Source organism: Grampus griseus (genome assembly GCF_964374135.1).
Source record: "Grampus griseus genome assembly, chromosome: 9".
Taxonomy (NCBI): domain Eukaryota; kingdom Metazoa; phylum Chordata; class Mammalia; order Artiodactyla; family Delphinidae; genus Grampus; species Grampus griseus.
Window position 1 is genome coordinate 92384810 of NC_139003.1, and position 14335 is coordinate 92399144.

Here is a 14335-nt window from a genome sequence, read left to right on the forward strand (position 1 = left end):
CGAGGAATTCCTCCACAGTCTTGGTGAAAGGCATGCCCTCCTTCCCAGTCTGAAAGCGTGAGAGGCCCTATCCTGATGTCCCTCACCTCTAGCAGCCTGGGCACGGCACATGATCTTTAGCCAATGATCACTTTTCCAGAAATTTAAATCTTGACCAAGAGACACAAAGGGGCAATGAAATTTTTTTTAACATCTTTATTGGAGTATAATTGCTTTACAATGGTGTGTTAGTTTCTGCTTTATAACAAAGTGAATCAGCTATACGTATACATATATCCCCATATCCCCTTCCCTCTTGCGTCTCCATCCCACCCTCCCTATCCCACCCCTCTAGGTGGTCACAAAGCACCGAGCTGATCTCCCTGTGCTACGCGGCTACTTCCCACTAGCTATCTACTTTACATTTGGTAGTGTATATATGTCCATGCCACTCTCTCACTTCTTCCCAGCTTACCCTTCCCCCCACGTCCTCAAGTCCACTCTCTACATCTGTCTTTATTCCTGTCCTGCCCCTAAGTTCTTCAGAACCTTTTTTTTTTTTTTTAAGATTCCATATATATGCGTTGGCATACGGTATTTTTTTTCTTCTGACTTACTTCACTCTGTATGACAGACTTTAGGTCCATCTACCTCACTACAAATAACTCAATTTCGTTTCTTTTTATGGCTGAGTAATACTCCACTGTATATATGTGCCACATCTTTATCCATTCATCTGTCAATGGACAGAGGTTGCTTCCATACCTTGGCTATTGTAAATAGAGCTGCAATGAACATTGTGGTATATGACTCTTTTTGATTTATGGTTTTCTCAGGGTATATGCCCAGTAGTGGGATTGCTGGGTCATATGGTAGTTCTATTTTTAGTTTTTTAAGGAACCTCCATACTGTTCTCCATAGTGGCTGTATCAATTTACATTCCCACCAACAGTGCAAGAGGGTTCCTTTTCTCTACATCCTCTCCAGCATTTACTGTTTGTAGATTTTTTGATGATGGCCATTCTGACTGGTGTCAGGTGATACCTCATTGTAGTTTTGATTTGCATTTCTCTAATAATTAGTGATGTTGAACATCCTTTCATGTGTTTGTTGGCAACCTGTATACCTTCTTTGGAGAAATGTCTAGGTCTTCTGCCCATTTTTGGATTGGGTTGTTTTTTTGATACTGAGCTGCTTGTAAATTCTGGAGATTAATCCTTTGTCAGTTGCTTCATTTGCAAATATTTTCTCCCATTCTGAGGGCTGTCTTTTTGTCTTGTTTATGGTTTCCTTGGGGCAATGAAATTTAATTCCCAGCAGTGGGGAGATTATCTCCAAGGGCAGTTGAGGTGGAATCCCAAAGAGACAGCAGCAGTGCCCTGCAACAAAGGTAACTGTGTCCTTCCCAGGCTATTGGGCTATTCCTGCTAACATTTTCCAGCTTCTTGGCTGCTCGAGTTACCTGGGTCTTTACCTATTTTTCCAGCCTGGTAGTACAACTTCCTGTCAGTTCATGAGCCCTTTATATCCTTCCAATAAATTCCTTTAAGATTGTTAAAGTAGCTGTTACTTTCAACAGAAGTCTTTTAATTGATGAATCAGCAAAATCAATCCATTCATTAATTCTCCCATTAGTCATTCAGAAACTACCAGGTACCGTACATTGGGGGAGGCTTAATATGATGGTGAGTAGACACTGTTTCTGTCGTGTTGCAACCTACAGTCTATTGGAGGAAACAGACAAGGAAAGAGAAGACTGCAGTACATCCTTGATGGGGAAGGACATTATTCATCAGGAACACAAAAGAGGAACATTTAATCCAACCTTAGTGATGGTAGTGGTGGGGGTGGTCGGAGAAAGCTTCAAGTGGTACCTAAACCTGACATTCGAATATGTAAAAATTACACCTAGTTGGGAGGTAGGAGGTGGGTTGAGTATTCCACACAGAGGGAGCAGCCCTTGTGAAGGCCCAGAGTTGAGAGACGAACGGGACCTTCAAAGAACTAAAAAGAAGTTCCAGATGACTGAAGTGCAGAGTTTGAGCAGAGAAAGGGCAGTCTGGAGCCATGAGTGGCACTCGGATCATGCAGAGTGATGTGAGCCCCCTGCTGGTGTTAGCACTTTCTCCTAGAAGCAGTTGGGAGCAACTGTAGAGTTTTAAGCAGAAGCCTCAGTATACATGAGCCTGGTGCCTGGGTGCCTGGGTGCCTGGAGAAATTGTGCAAGAAAATAAAAGGTTGCAAAGTTTAGGAGTGGGAACAAAAATCTCTATTTCATGCCTTTAAAAATATATATTTTTTAAGAACAATGATAATGTGCTTTCCTCTATGTGTGGAAATGATAATATTGAGTTAAAAATTAGCAGACAGGTTTGTTGAGAATTTTTTTCTATAATGGCAATGGACTTATGATGAGTCATCAATATTCTACAAAGGATTACCTATGACAGTGGCCTTCAGGTTTTTTTGCTTATAATTCCTAAAATGATTTGAAAAGCCTATATATACCTTTGCACCATTTTATGTTGACATTTAGGATTCTTATATCACTCCTGTGTGTATCCAAAAGACTCAAACGATGGCTGTTTGATACCGACTATCATTCTTTTGGAAAAACTATACCTAACCTTCAACAGCCAGAATTTTACATTGTTCTCTTTTCCATTCCACTTCTCTCACATAATTTTATCCTAATGTAATATACTAACATACTTTTTTTGCTTTAAAGTCTTTTACTGATCACCTTATTATATATCCTGCCATAAGAAAAAAAAGTATGTAAGTGAAAACTGATGAGTGTTAAAATTTTTCTTCTAGATTGAGTCATAATTTCAATTATCAGTAATATACAATTGATTAAAACAGCAAATATATTTGTTTTGATTAATCATTTTTAAATATTAGTAAAGTTAAAGGAGTTCCCTGGTGGCCTAGTAGTTAGGATTTTGGGGTTCCACTGCTGTGGCCTGGGATTCGATACCTGGTGGAGGAACTGAGATCCCACCAGCCACATGGTGCCCGGCAAAAAAAAAAAAAAAAATTAAAGCTATTCTATGTGTTCAGAGAGGAATATTACTTATTGCTACAATGAGACAGGTTGTCTTGATTAAACAAGTCTTTCCCAGACACAATGTTTCAGTTGTGCCTTGGTTTGTCTTTGTTCTTACACTTTTGGGCAATGTGCCATTAAGATTAGAGAATGAGAGTTCTGTCTTTGTTTTATAAAGTGGGAGAGAGAACCAGCAAGATACCTTGACCACAAGAACATTCTCAGGCAGATCAATTTTAGAAGTATGGAAGTTGATCATTCGAAAATGGATTTCCTCAAAACTTTCCCAGCCTATGTACCCCTTGGAATGTCTTTGAGTACCACCAGCGAGTTTGAAAACCATGAGTCAAATGTAAAGAGTACTGGATGGGAGACAAAATAAACAAGGCTTCTTCTACAAAATAGCTTTGGGACCTTAGACAGGACATTTGATTTGTGTAAATCTCAGTTTCCATCAATAAAGTGACTTGGGGGGGGGTGAACTTAAAATTTAAAGATTCTTTCCAGCTCTAAAACCCCTTGATTTCCATTGGAAATTTTTAGCTATGCCCAGGACACTGGGAAGAAGGCCAGGCACCAATACAGAAAGGGAAAAGGAAAGATGGATAGCATTTATGTGATCACTAAGGACATGATAAAGGAAAAGGAAGGGATTGTGTGGATATAGATCAAGAAACACTTTTTAAAAAGTGTTTTTATTTGTGTTTAGGGTATGTTTTGGGGTTGAAAATTCAAGTTTCACATTATTGTTTATGTGGCTGTAGACAACTCAATCTCCTTGAGCTTTACTTTCCTCAACTATTAAATGGGAATAATACTGTATACTTTGTACCTTAGGGGATGATTAAAAGACAGAAACTAAGGCTTATTTCCCTTAGCATAATATTTTCAAAGGTCCTCCATGCAATAGCATGTATCAGAAATTCATTCCTTTTTATTGCTGAAAAAAAAATACTATATTGTAAGGATGTGTCACATTTTGTTTATCCATTCATCTGCTAATGGACATTTGGGTTGTTTCCACTTTTGGGCTATTATGAATTATGCTGTTAACATTTGTGTACAAGTTTTTTCATGGGAGATATGGTTACATATCTTGAGGGTACATAGCTAGGATTGAATTTGCTGGGTCATAGTGTAATTCCGCGTCTAACATTTTGAGGAACCGCCAAACTGTTTTCCAAAGTGGTTGTATCACGTTTACATTCCCACCAGCGAGGTATGAGGGTTCCATTTTCTCTGCATCTCTGACAAAACCTGTCTATTGACTATAGCCATCCTGGTGTGTAAAGTGGTATCTCATTGTGGTTTTTATCTGAATTTCCCTAATGGCTAATAATACTGAGCATCTTTCCTTTCTGGCCATTTGTATGCCTTCTTTGGAGAAATGTCTATTCAGATCTTTTAACCATTTTAAAATTGGGTTATTTATCCTTCCATTGTGGAGTTGTGGGAGTTCTTTATATATTCTATGTGCAAATCCCTTACCACATAATTTGTAAAGATTTATGCACTGTCTTTTTCATTTTCTTGATGGTGTCATTTGAAGCAGCACAAGCTTTTTAGTTTTGATAAGTCTAATTTATCATTTTTCCTTTTGTCATTTGTGCTTTTGGTGTCTCATCTGAGAAGGTTTTGTGTAACCCAAGGTTGCAAATATTTATTCCTATATTTAACTTCTCAGAGTTTTATAGTTTTAGCTCTTATATTAGGCCTCTGATCCATTTTGAGCTAATTTTTGTATATTGTATGAGGTTGGGGTCCAACTTCACTCTTTTGCATGTCGCTGTCGAGTTGGCCTAGCACCATTTTTTTTTCTTTGCTATTATTTATATTGTGATAATGGGGAAAATGGAAATGAGGAGGGGCCTGAGCAGTTGTTGTTTACACCTATCAACAACAATCTCCTTCACCATAACCATCTGCTGAATAGACAATTCTTCCCCATCAAATTGTCTTGGCACCCTTGTTAAAAATCATCTAACCATAAATATAAGGGTGAATCAATTATTAAATGCTGATTCTAATAATTTTATTGCAATGCTCTGAACACAAAATAAGATTCACATTGTCAGTTAAAAAGTTCTGGTAGAAATTATTTCCTTTGACCTATATCTCCAATAGTGTATTTTAAGGCTATAATGACCTTATTAATGAGAACTTTTAACACAACATAAATGAATTGTTTGCTTGTTTATCCCTTCTCCATCAAATCTGTTAGTTGATGTAATTAGAAATTTAAAGTATTCTTTTTTTTTCAGCTTGAAAAGTTTTTTATTTATTTCTATCTTATATCCATTTCTTTCCTAAGTATTTTCACACTTGCCTTTAAGTCCTTAAACTTTTTTAAATAATTGTTTTTAAAGTCTTGGTGCACTAATTCTATCATTTCAGCATTTTTAGGTCTATTTCTTTTTTGTTTGTTTTTAACACCTTTATTGGAGTATAATTGCTTTACAATGGTGTGTAATCTGCAGTCGAACTTCCAAATATTCCTGAATAACTATCTCCTAAGAGTACATAAATATTCTTATGAGATTAGACATTAACACAATATTGATTCCAATAAATTACATACCCTGTAATTCCTGACATAATTCAATGTATTGATTTGTCTCTATAACAAGGCATAACAATATAACATAACTAAGACACGTAGTTTTGTGCCAGGGTGTGAACCCTGAGTTTTTGGACCAAGCAATTCCCCAAATAATGACAAAAATTGCTCCAGGACAAGCCTGAAAAATAATTTCATTACTGGTATCATTTCTGACTCAGAGGTAGTAGGCTTCTGAAACTGTGTGAAAAATGAGCATGGGAGTGACACATCGCTTCAGTTTTACTAGTGAAATTGATCTTAAGTTTTCATTGCAAATTTTGTGTCATATTTTCTTTCATTCTGGAATATATTGCTCTGTGTGTCTATGTCCCAGGCTTCTTTATTTAAGAACAAAGTGATGAATGACATGGGGATTATAATCAGGAGCAACCCTGAACTTCACCTTCCCTCCAACCACCTCCTCCAAACTCCCTGTCCCCACACCTTCTCAGCTGCCAATTCTTTTCTTAGTGAATAAAGAACTTAGTCCCCAAAGCCCTGGTAGAAACCCCAAGGTTTTCCCCTAGCTCTTCCCTTTCCTTTGGCCCCCATTCCTCGGTTTGAAGGCATGGGAAAGCCCAGAGTGGTGACAGACACAGAGGGAAAGGCTTCACTCTCATGGAAAGAGACTGAGGAGTACAGCGTAGTGAAGTAAGCGTCACTACAGCCTGGGGTGACAAAATAGGGCCCTGGGGCCAGAGAAGAGGGTACTGATTCCCCTGAGAAAGGAGACTGCCCAATAGCCTCAAAATCCTCTCAGTGCGAATATTCACTTGCGTGATTGTTTGCCCTTCTGGTGACAGTTGCAGCACCATACCTGAACCATGTCCTTCTCAAGCCTGAGCTGCTGGACAATGTGGCTGATCTGCTGCAGTGTGGGTTTTAGACACTTATGTTGAGACAGATTCTGAGGCTATATTTAGGATGAGCAGGAAAGAATGCTCTCATTAATGATATCCACCACTGAAGTGGGATGGGAGCATGGGGTCACACTGCAATAGTTAGGAATTTAGTTTATCTATAATAAAAATGGAAAAAAACAGTGCCTTAAACATATTACCAGTTTCATGTCTTTTTCAGTCCAGGGTTGATTTGGTAGATCCACAATGTCCTCAGAGAGCCAGGTCCTTCTCTCTTCCCTTCACCTAGCCATCCTTAACATGTGCGTGTTCCTTTGTAGTCACAAGATGGCTGCTCAAACTCCAGTATTGCATTTGAGTTCCAGATGTAAAGAAAAGTAAAAGGCAAGGTCAGCTAAATTGGCCTTCCATTTTAAGAAAGCATTCCCAGAAGCCTCATCCAACAACTTCTACTTACATTTCGTTGGCCAGGACTGCATAGCATGGTCAGGTCCTTCATCTGCAGAGACTGCTGGGAGATGTAGATTTAAGCTAGGCACATTTATACACCCAATGAAACTTGCATTGTTACTTATAATCAGGGAGAATCCCTATTAGGAAGGCCTCTAACAGTTTGGTCCACCTTTCCTGTTTTATAAATAGGCATCCTTCAGCTTTACTGAACCAGCAAGAACTGCACTCCCCCGCAAGCCCCAACACAGAAGCAGCATTGGTTTTCTGCAAACTGTTGATAGCAAGTGTGCGCCTCTGAACTGTGTAAAAGATGAGTGTCGGAACAGCACATCTATCACATCAGTGTTTTACAACTGAAACTGAATTTAAAACTTTACCTTAAATTTCTGTGTTCTACTTTCTTTTATTCTGGAATATATTACTACAGTTGGGGTCAACATAAATCTCAGGAGCATTGATATCACTGTGAAACAGTCTGTAATTCTTTAAAAGCCTGAACTACAAAGCTAGACAGACCTGGGTTAGGATCCCACACCCACATTTACTAGCAGTGTACTTTGGGCAAGACACTCAATCTCTCTGTGCCTCAGTTTCCTAATTTGTAAACTGTGGATAGTAATTTTTACAGGGAGGGTGATCAGATAATTTATGTCCAAACTGGGAAACTTATGTGCTGGCAGGGGGATATTATTAATAATTACACTTGAACAAATGGCATAAACCAGGACCACCGCAGGCAAACTGAGGACTATGGTCACCCTATTTTTAGGCACTGTTGAGAGGATTAAATGAGAAGATAAATATAAAGCACTTAGCACAGAGCCTGACACATAGTAAGTGCACATAAATACTGGCCACTACTTGTTTTTATAATTAAATTGAAAAGTTCCATTGTTTTGGCTTTGCTTTTCTCTCTTTTAACAATAACATGCTTGATATTCTTCCTTATGATAAAGAATAGTGGGCTGAAGTAAGGAGAGCTTAAACTTTTTCAAGACTGAGAAAACCTAATAAAAACTCAACCAACCAATTTCTCTAAAGGAGAAGCAATGTTGAAAGACACTACAGAAACTCCTAGTTATAAGGAAGATTCTGGAATGGTAGTGCATGACCTATCTGTGAACTGTCTGTACCACTAGAAGCATGAACAGAAGCAGTGGAATTTTAATGATTTTGTATGGCATTTCTCAAAGGTTTTGGTCTGAAGATCCTTTTACACTTAAAAAAATTTCTGAGGACCATAAAAGAGTTTTTGTTTATATGAGTTATATCTGTTGATATTAGAAATAAAAATGGAGACAATTTAAAAATATTCATTTAGGGAATTCCCTGGCGGTCCAGTGGTTAGGACTCTGCACTTTCACTGCTGAGGGCCTGGGTTCGATCCCTGGTCTGCGAGCTAGGATCCTGCAAGCTGTGCAGCATGGCACCAAAAAGAAAAAAAAAAGTCATTCAAAATAACAATAACTTCATCATATAGTAACACAACTAACACATTTAAATGCAAGAAACTATCTTTACAAAACAAAAATATTAGAGGATTAATGTTTTTACCTTTCTATAGATCTCCTTTCGACTGGTTTAGTAGGACTGAAACTGATTCTCGTATCAGCCTTTTAATGCAATTTGTTGCAATATGTTATTTTGGTGGAAATGTATGAAAAAGACATGTTGTTGGAAAAGCGAGGGAGTATTTTAATAGCTTTTCCAGACAACTGTGGTTATTCTTTGATACTACACCAAAACTCCACAGTAGTTTCTTAATTTATTTATTTATTTATTTTTGGCTGCATTGGGTCTTCGTTGCTGCGTGCGGGCTTTGTCTAGCTGCGGCGTGGGGCTCCTCTTCACTGTGATGCGCCAGCTTCTCATTGCGGTGGCTTCTCGTTAAGGAGCACAGGCTTCAGTAGTTGTGGCACACGGGCTTAGCTGCTCCGCGGCATGCGGGATCTTCCCGGAGCAGGGCTCGAACCCGTGTCCCCTGCATTGGCAGGCGGATTCTTAACCACTGCACCACCAGGAAAGTCCCCACAGTAGCTTCTTAAAAGGTTAGTTATAAAGTGGAATCTGAGAACAGATCTATGAACTTTTTGTATGGTTACATTAAAACACATCAGTCTGTCCTGCACTTTGAATGAATCTTTTACTCATGATTTTGTAACATCATCCATTAGTCAGTTGGAAAGTATCGGGTCACTGACTTAGGCAGATATTCCAAATGTTTACACATTTCAGAAACTTAATACCTTAGAACATTCTAGAAAACATATGAACACACAAGCACACATTCCATTAGCCATCAGAACAATGATGTCATCACATGTCATGTTGCCTCTGGAAAACTCCATAGTGCATTTGTGAAAAAATAAGAATGATAAAGACAAATCATGTCTTACTATGAAAATAGCTTTGATTGCATGATTCATTGAAAAAGCGTTAGTCTCAGGCCACACTTTAAGAACAGCTGATTAGGTATGTTATGACCCATTAGATAAACAAAGAAAGCAAAAAACTTACCACCTCCTTCTCTCTTAAACCAGTAGACAGTATGTCATAACACACAAACAGTAAAATACTAAAACACAGTCCCAAGTGGCAACTTCAAGTCTCTTTACACGAAGATAAGTAGACAAGCTTATAGAAACAGATGGCTTCTAATTTAAAGGTCTTTCTCATTTTTTGGAGTTTGAACCCTGTTAATAATTAGTATTTCAATGCATGGGGGGCAGGTATCTTTGGGGAGTTCAGAATGCTTCGCTTCTGCCCCTTTTCCCCATCTCACCCCCCCAGACTCTTTGCAGAAACATATGGGGTGGCAGAACCCCACTAAAAATATTTTAGTATATGTTTTCTGTTTGCAACCTGGACTGGAAGCTACCCATTTACTTTGGAACATGTTTTCTTTGCAAGTATAGGACAGAAGATGATATTCTTACCTGGAGTTGGTCATATGTGACGAACTGCTAGATAAATCCATTTTGCTCTCCTTGTTCTGTTACTCCAGGCTTTTCAAAGTAGGATGATGGGGCAGGTTGATCGTAATTTTTTGTAAAAAGCCTCTCGCTAACTGGTTTAGGTTGTAGGAACTTCAGGCAGCAATACTGCCAAGGAGAAACGTTTTTAGGCACCTTGTCCCTTACTTTTCTATTTAGTTTCCCAGTGCATTTACCACATCCTTCTGGCTGCGTGGTAGGTCCCACTGTGTGGCCCACCCGGGGCCTATCCTCCTGGGAAATGAACTGCCTTCAAGATTACCTACTCCTTTGCCTCCTCCTTTATTCTTCAGCAAACACCCTTTGTACTCTTTCAGTGAAGCCTGATTTCTGCTTAGGTGAGTCCAGACTGAGATACAGTGTTAGTGTATTAAAATTATTAAGGCATGAATGATGGATGGGTACCAAGTGTTTAAGAACTAAGAACCAACCGATGCACTGAATAAACTTGAAAACGGGTGACTACATGTAGCCATTGAATGCACTGCTCAGCTTCTCTTTGCAACCATATTAAACTCCCACAAGCCACTAATAAGGACCTGCTGTGTAGCACAGGGAACTCTACTCAATACTCTGTAATGGCCTATATGGGAAAGGAATCTAAAAAAGAGTGGATATATGCGTATGTATAACTGATTCACTTCGCGTACACCTGAAACACAACATTGTAAGTCAACTATAATACAATTAAAATTAAAAAAAAAAAACAAACCCAAACCAATAAGCCATTTAAGTTAAGGCTAACCTGGTAATGCAAGAAATGAGACGTGAGGTCACCGAATGGTTACGCTTTGCAGCCCCACAGGTTTGGATAGTTAAGGTGAAAGAGGGTGAAGTGCCAAAAGGGCAGCTCTCATTTGAGCGAGATGTTTTGACTTCAAGGCCGCCGGTAAAAATTTTGGGGTTTCCCGGAGTTCCTTTCGACGTTTCATTATTCCTCGTATTAACTTTTTTTTTTAAACTTCAGTGTTAATGGAAGCGCCAGACTGGGATTTCCAACTGTGTTTTTAGGTCAAGATGGGGCCTGGAACTTGGGTGTACAAGAGATAGTTTAAGCTAACGCCATCTCCGCCCTCTTTTGCAGGGTGCCCTCTCCCTCTTTCACAGCTGTTCCAACCTCCGTCCGGGCTTGGCTGAGAGGAGACGACGGGGTGATTATCCAGCCCAGAAGGCCATTAATGGCATTATTCCTGAGTCTCCAGATTCTTGCTCTCGCCGTGCGGCGCCTGCGAAGATCCAGAGCCGGTGCTGCGCGCTGGACGCAAGCAACAGGCACGACCGGCGCTCCGTCACCCCGAGACTCTCCAGCGACAGCAGTGGGCGGCGCACGAACCCTCTCCTTTCTTTAACTCTTCTTCACAGAGTCCCACCCCCATCGGAAGTGGAGCCGTCTCTACGTTCCCTCACTTCCGGGCCAGACGCCCGTCGCTTGGCGGGAGCGAGCACGCCCGTGCGCGGCAACTTTGTTCCCGCCTCCTTTGCCCCTGACACCACTCACCTTGGGCTTTCTCGGAGCGCGACGTGCGTGCGCGCCCCCGGCCTTGCGTCAGGGCCGAAGAGGGGAAAGGCCGAAAGAGGGAGGCTAGAAGGAGGGGTTGTGGAGGTTAGGGCCCAACCAGCAAGTCCCATCTCCCTCCCTCCTCCTGACGAGGAGCGGAGAGGGAAGGGGAGGAGCGAGCCGGGCCAGCCGCGCACACCAGGAGCCTCCTCGTGGAGGCGGGGGGGGGAGCGGAGGAAAGGGGCAGCACCGCCACCTCTGCTCGCCGCGCCGAAGGAAGAAGAAAGTCAGGGCCCATACCCACCCCCACAGACTCAGAAACGCCCCCCCCGCCCCCATCTCCCCGGAAACAGCCCCCCGCCCAGCCCCGCACACTCGCTGCCCCAACCGTGAGCCGCAGCCCGGTCGCCCCCGCCTCGCCCCGCCCCGCCGCCCGTCCCTGCGGGCCGCAGAGTGCGCGAGGCCTTAGGCCGGGAGTTGTTGTCAGGCCCAGGCCACTTCTGAGGCGCCCGCCGTGTGTCGCCGCCACCACAGGAGGACAACGTCGACGAGGAGAAGGAGGCGGCGGAGGCGTGTTGTTGTCTCGCCCACTCCCCTCCCCTGAACTCGCACCCAACGTCAGGGCCCGATGGAGTGAAGCGGAGACGAAGGTGGTACTTCCGCGTTGCGCTGCCCGAGCCGAGAGCGCGGCCGAGGTCGCTCTCCCCCACCCCCGGGGGCACTTGGAGGACTCCGGACTCCCCCGCAGGTCAGCGCCCGGCGCATCTGGTGTTTTTGCTGCCGAGGCTAGGAAGACGAGCACGATCGGGAGCTCCTCCGCCCGGATTCCCTGCTTCCCTCGGGCCCGGAGGCCGCTGCGTACCCCACTGTGATCTGGAACCCAGGGACCCGAGTCCCGACCCGGATTATCGTGGCGCGTCTCCCGGCCGGCCCTGGTGCTCGGTGTCCCTCCGCCACCGCCGCCGCCGTTCCCGTTTCCGGCGGGGGAGATGGCCAGGATCTGACCCGGGAGGAGGCCGCACCCGCGCCGCGCTCTGCGGCGGGCTCTAGGCGATGCCGAGCAGCTCGGACACGGCGCTGGGGGGAGGCGGGGGCTTGAGCTGGGCGGAGAAGAAGTTGGAGGAACGCCGCAAGCGGAGGCGATTCCTGTCCCCTCAGCAGCCGCCGCTGCTGTTGCCGCTCCTGCAGCCGCAGCTCCTGCAACCGCCGCCGCCCCCGCCGCCTCTGCTCTTCCTGGCTGCTCCCGGCACGGCCGCCGCCGCAGCCGCCGCCGCCGCGGCCTCCTCCTCTTGCTTCAGCGCGGGCCCCCCTCTGGAGGTCAAGCGGCTGGCGAGAGGCAAGAGGCGCGCAGGAGGGCGGCAGAAGCGGCGCCGCGGGCCCCGCGCCGGGCAGGAGGCGGAGAAGCGTCGGGTCTTCTCGCTGCCCCAGCCGCAGCAGGACGGCGGTGGCGGTGCTAGTAGCGGCGGGGGTGTGACCCCGCTGGTGGAGTACGAGGATGTAAGCTCCCAGTCCGAGCAGGGGCTGCTGCTGGGGGGGGTCAGCGCGGCAACGGCGGCGACGGCTGCCGGGGGAACGGGGGGCAGCGGCGGGAGTCCGGCCTCCTCCTCCGGCACCCAGCGGCGCGGGGAGGGGTCGGAGCGCAGGCCCCGCCGGGACCGCCGCAGCAGCAGCGGCCGCAGCAAGGACCGCCACCGCGAGCACCGGCGGCGGGACGGGCAGCGCGGCGGCGGCGGCGGCGGCGGCGAGGCCTCCAAGTCCCGCAGCCGCCACGGGCACGGCGGCGAGGAGCGGGTGGAGGCCGCCAAAAGCGGCAGCAGCAGCAGCAGCGGCGGCCGCCGGAAAAGCGCCTCGGCCACGTCCAGCAGCAGTAGCAGCCGCAAGGACCGAGACCCGAAGGCCCACCGGAGCCGGACTAAGTCGTCCAAGGAGCCGCCGTCGGCCTACAAGGAGCCGCCCAAGGCCTACCGGGAGGACAAGACCGAGCCCAAGGCCTACAGGAGGCGGCAGCGGTCCCTGAGCCCGCTGGGAGGCCGGGACGACAGCCCGGTGTCCCACAGGGCTTCGCAGAGCCTGCGGAGCCGCAAGTCCCCCAGCCCGGCGGGAGGCGGCAGCAGCCCCTACTCGCGGCGTCTGGCCCGCTCCCCGAGCCCCTACAGCCGCCGCCGCTCCCCCAGCTACAGCCGCCACAGCTCCTACGAGCGGGGCGGCGACGTGTCCCCCAGCCCGTACAGCAGCAGCAGCTGGCGCCGCTCCCGGAGCCCCTACAGCCCTGTGATCAGGTGAGTCCGGCGTCCCGGGGTCTGTCTCGGGCTGGGCCGGCCAGAGCCCCGGAGGCAGGGCAAGAGGCTATGAGGCGCTGCAGCATTCCAGTCGGCCGGCGAGGCGAGAAAACCTCACCTGGCACGGGGCTTCCGGTGGGGAGGGGCGTTTTCGCGCGCCCCAAGCACCTTGTGGGGGCTTCGGAGGGGACAAAGCAACAGGTCCGGCAGAGTTTCTCCTCGCTGTGGCGGGGAAGGGTTCTGAGGAAGGGTTCACCGTTTTAAAGGTGTTGCGTTAATCCATTTAAACGGGTTTCTCTAAACTGCTCTTTGCTTTTCCAGCGCAGTTGCTTTGGGTCAGCCTGGAGGGTGATTTGTCACAGTTTTGAAAGCCCTCCGAAGAGGTTTCGTTGCTGGAGACTTAGGAGTGGATTGCAGCTTAGGGAGTAAGCATTTGTAAAGGAGAATCGGCGCCAGGTGCTGATGTCAGAGTTAGATGTGGGTTGCAAATGTTTCATATGATTAGTACAGCGGTGGGAAAAGCAGCCTTTCTGTCAAGTTCATTCTTTAAATATGTGAAAAAGCTTACGGTTCTTAATTCGTAAGATAAGGAAGATACTCATTTTATGGTATTCTTGTGTGGAAT

General features: G+C 45.7%; 1 protein-coding gene and 1 long non-coding RNA gene across 5 annotated transcripts in view; one reads left to right on the forward strand and one right to left on the reverse strand.

Moving 5' to 3' along the window:
- Nucleotides 1-230: 230 nt before the first annotated feature.
- LOC309827757 lies at nt 231-11313 on the reverse strand. 3 transcript variants are annotated; one of them, XR_014297240.1, is made up of 5 exons: nt 10679-11313; nt 9877-10041; nt 6945-6995; nt 6688-6827; nt 231-2188 (listed from the first exon to the last, which is right to left on the reverse strand). It is a non-coding gene; the product is annotated as an uncharacterized lncRNA (long non-coding RNA). The 3 variants fall into 3 exon arrangements; XR_014297241.1 differs by having other exon boundaries at nt 9877-10585; XR_014297242.1 differs by having other exon boundaries at nt 6945-6998; nt 9877-10585.
- Nucleotides 11314-11851: 538 nt separating this feature from the next.
- The window catches only part of CDK13 (cyclin dependent kinase 13), a 112330-nt gene continuing 109846 nt past the window's right edge, over nt 11852-14335 (forward strand). For both annotated transcript variants that reach the window (XM_082662376.1, XM_082662377.1), the window contains exon 1: nt 11852-13710. In XM_082662376.1, the coding sequence (XP_082518502.1) occupies nt 12485-13710 (1226 nt within the window). In that variant the 5' untranslated portion in view covers nt 11852-12484. The remainder of the gene's footprint in view (nt 13711-14335) is intronic.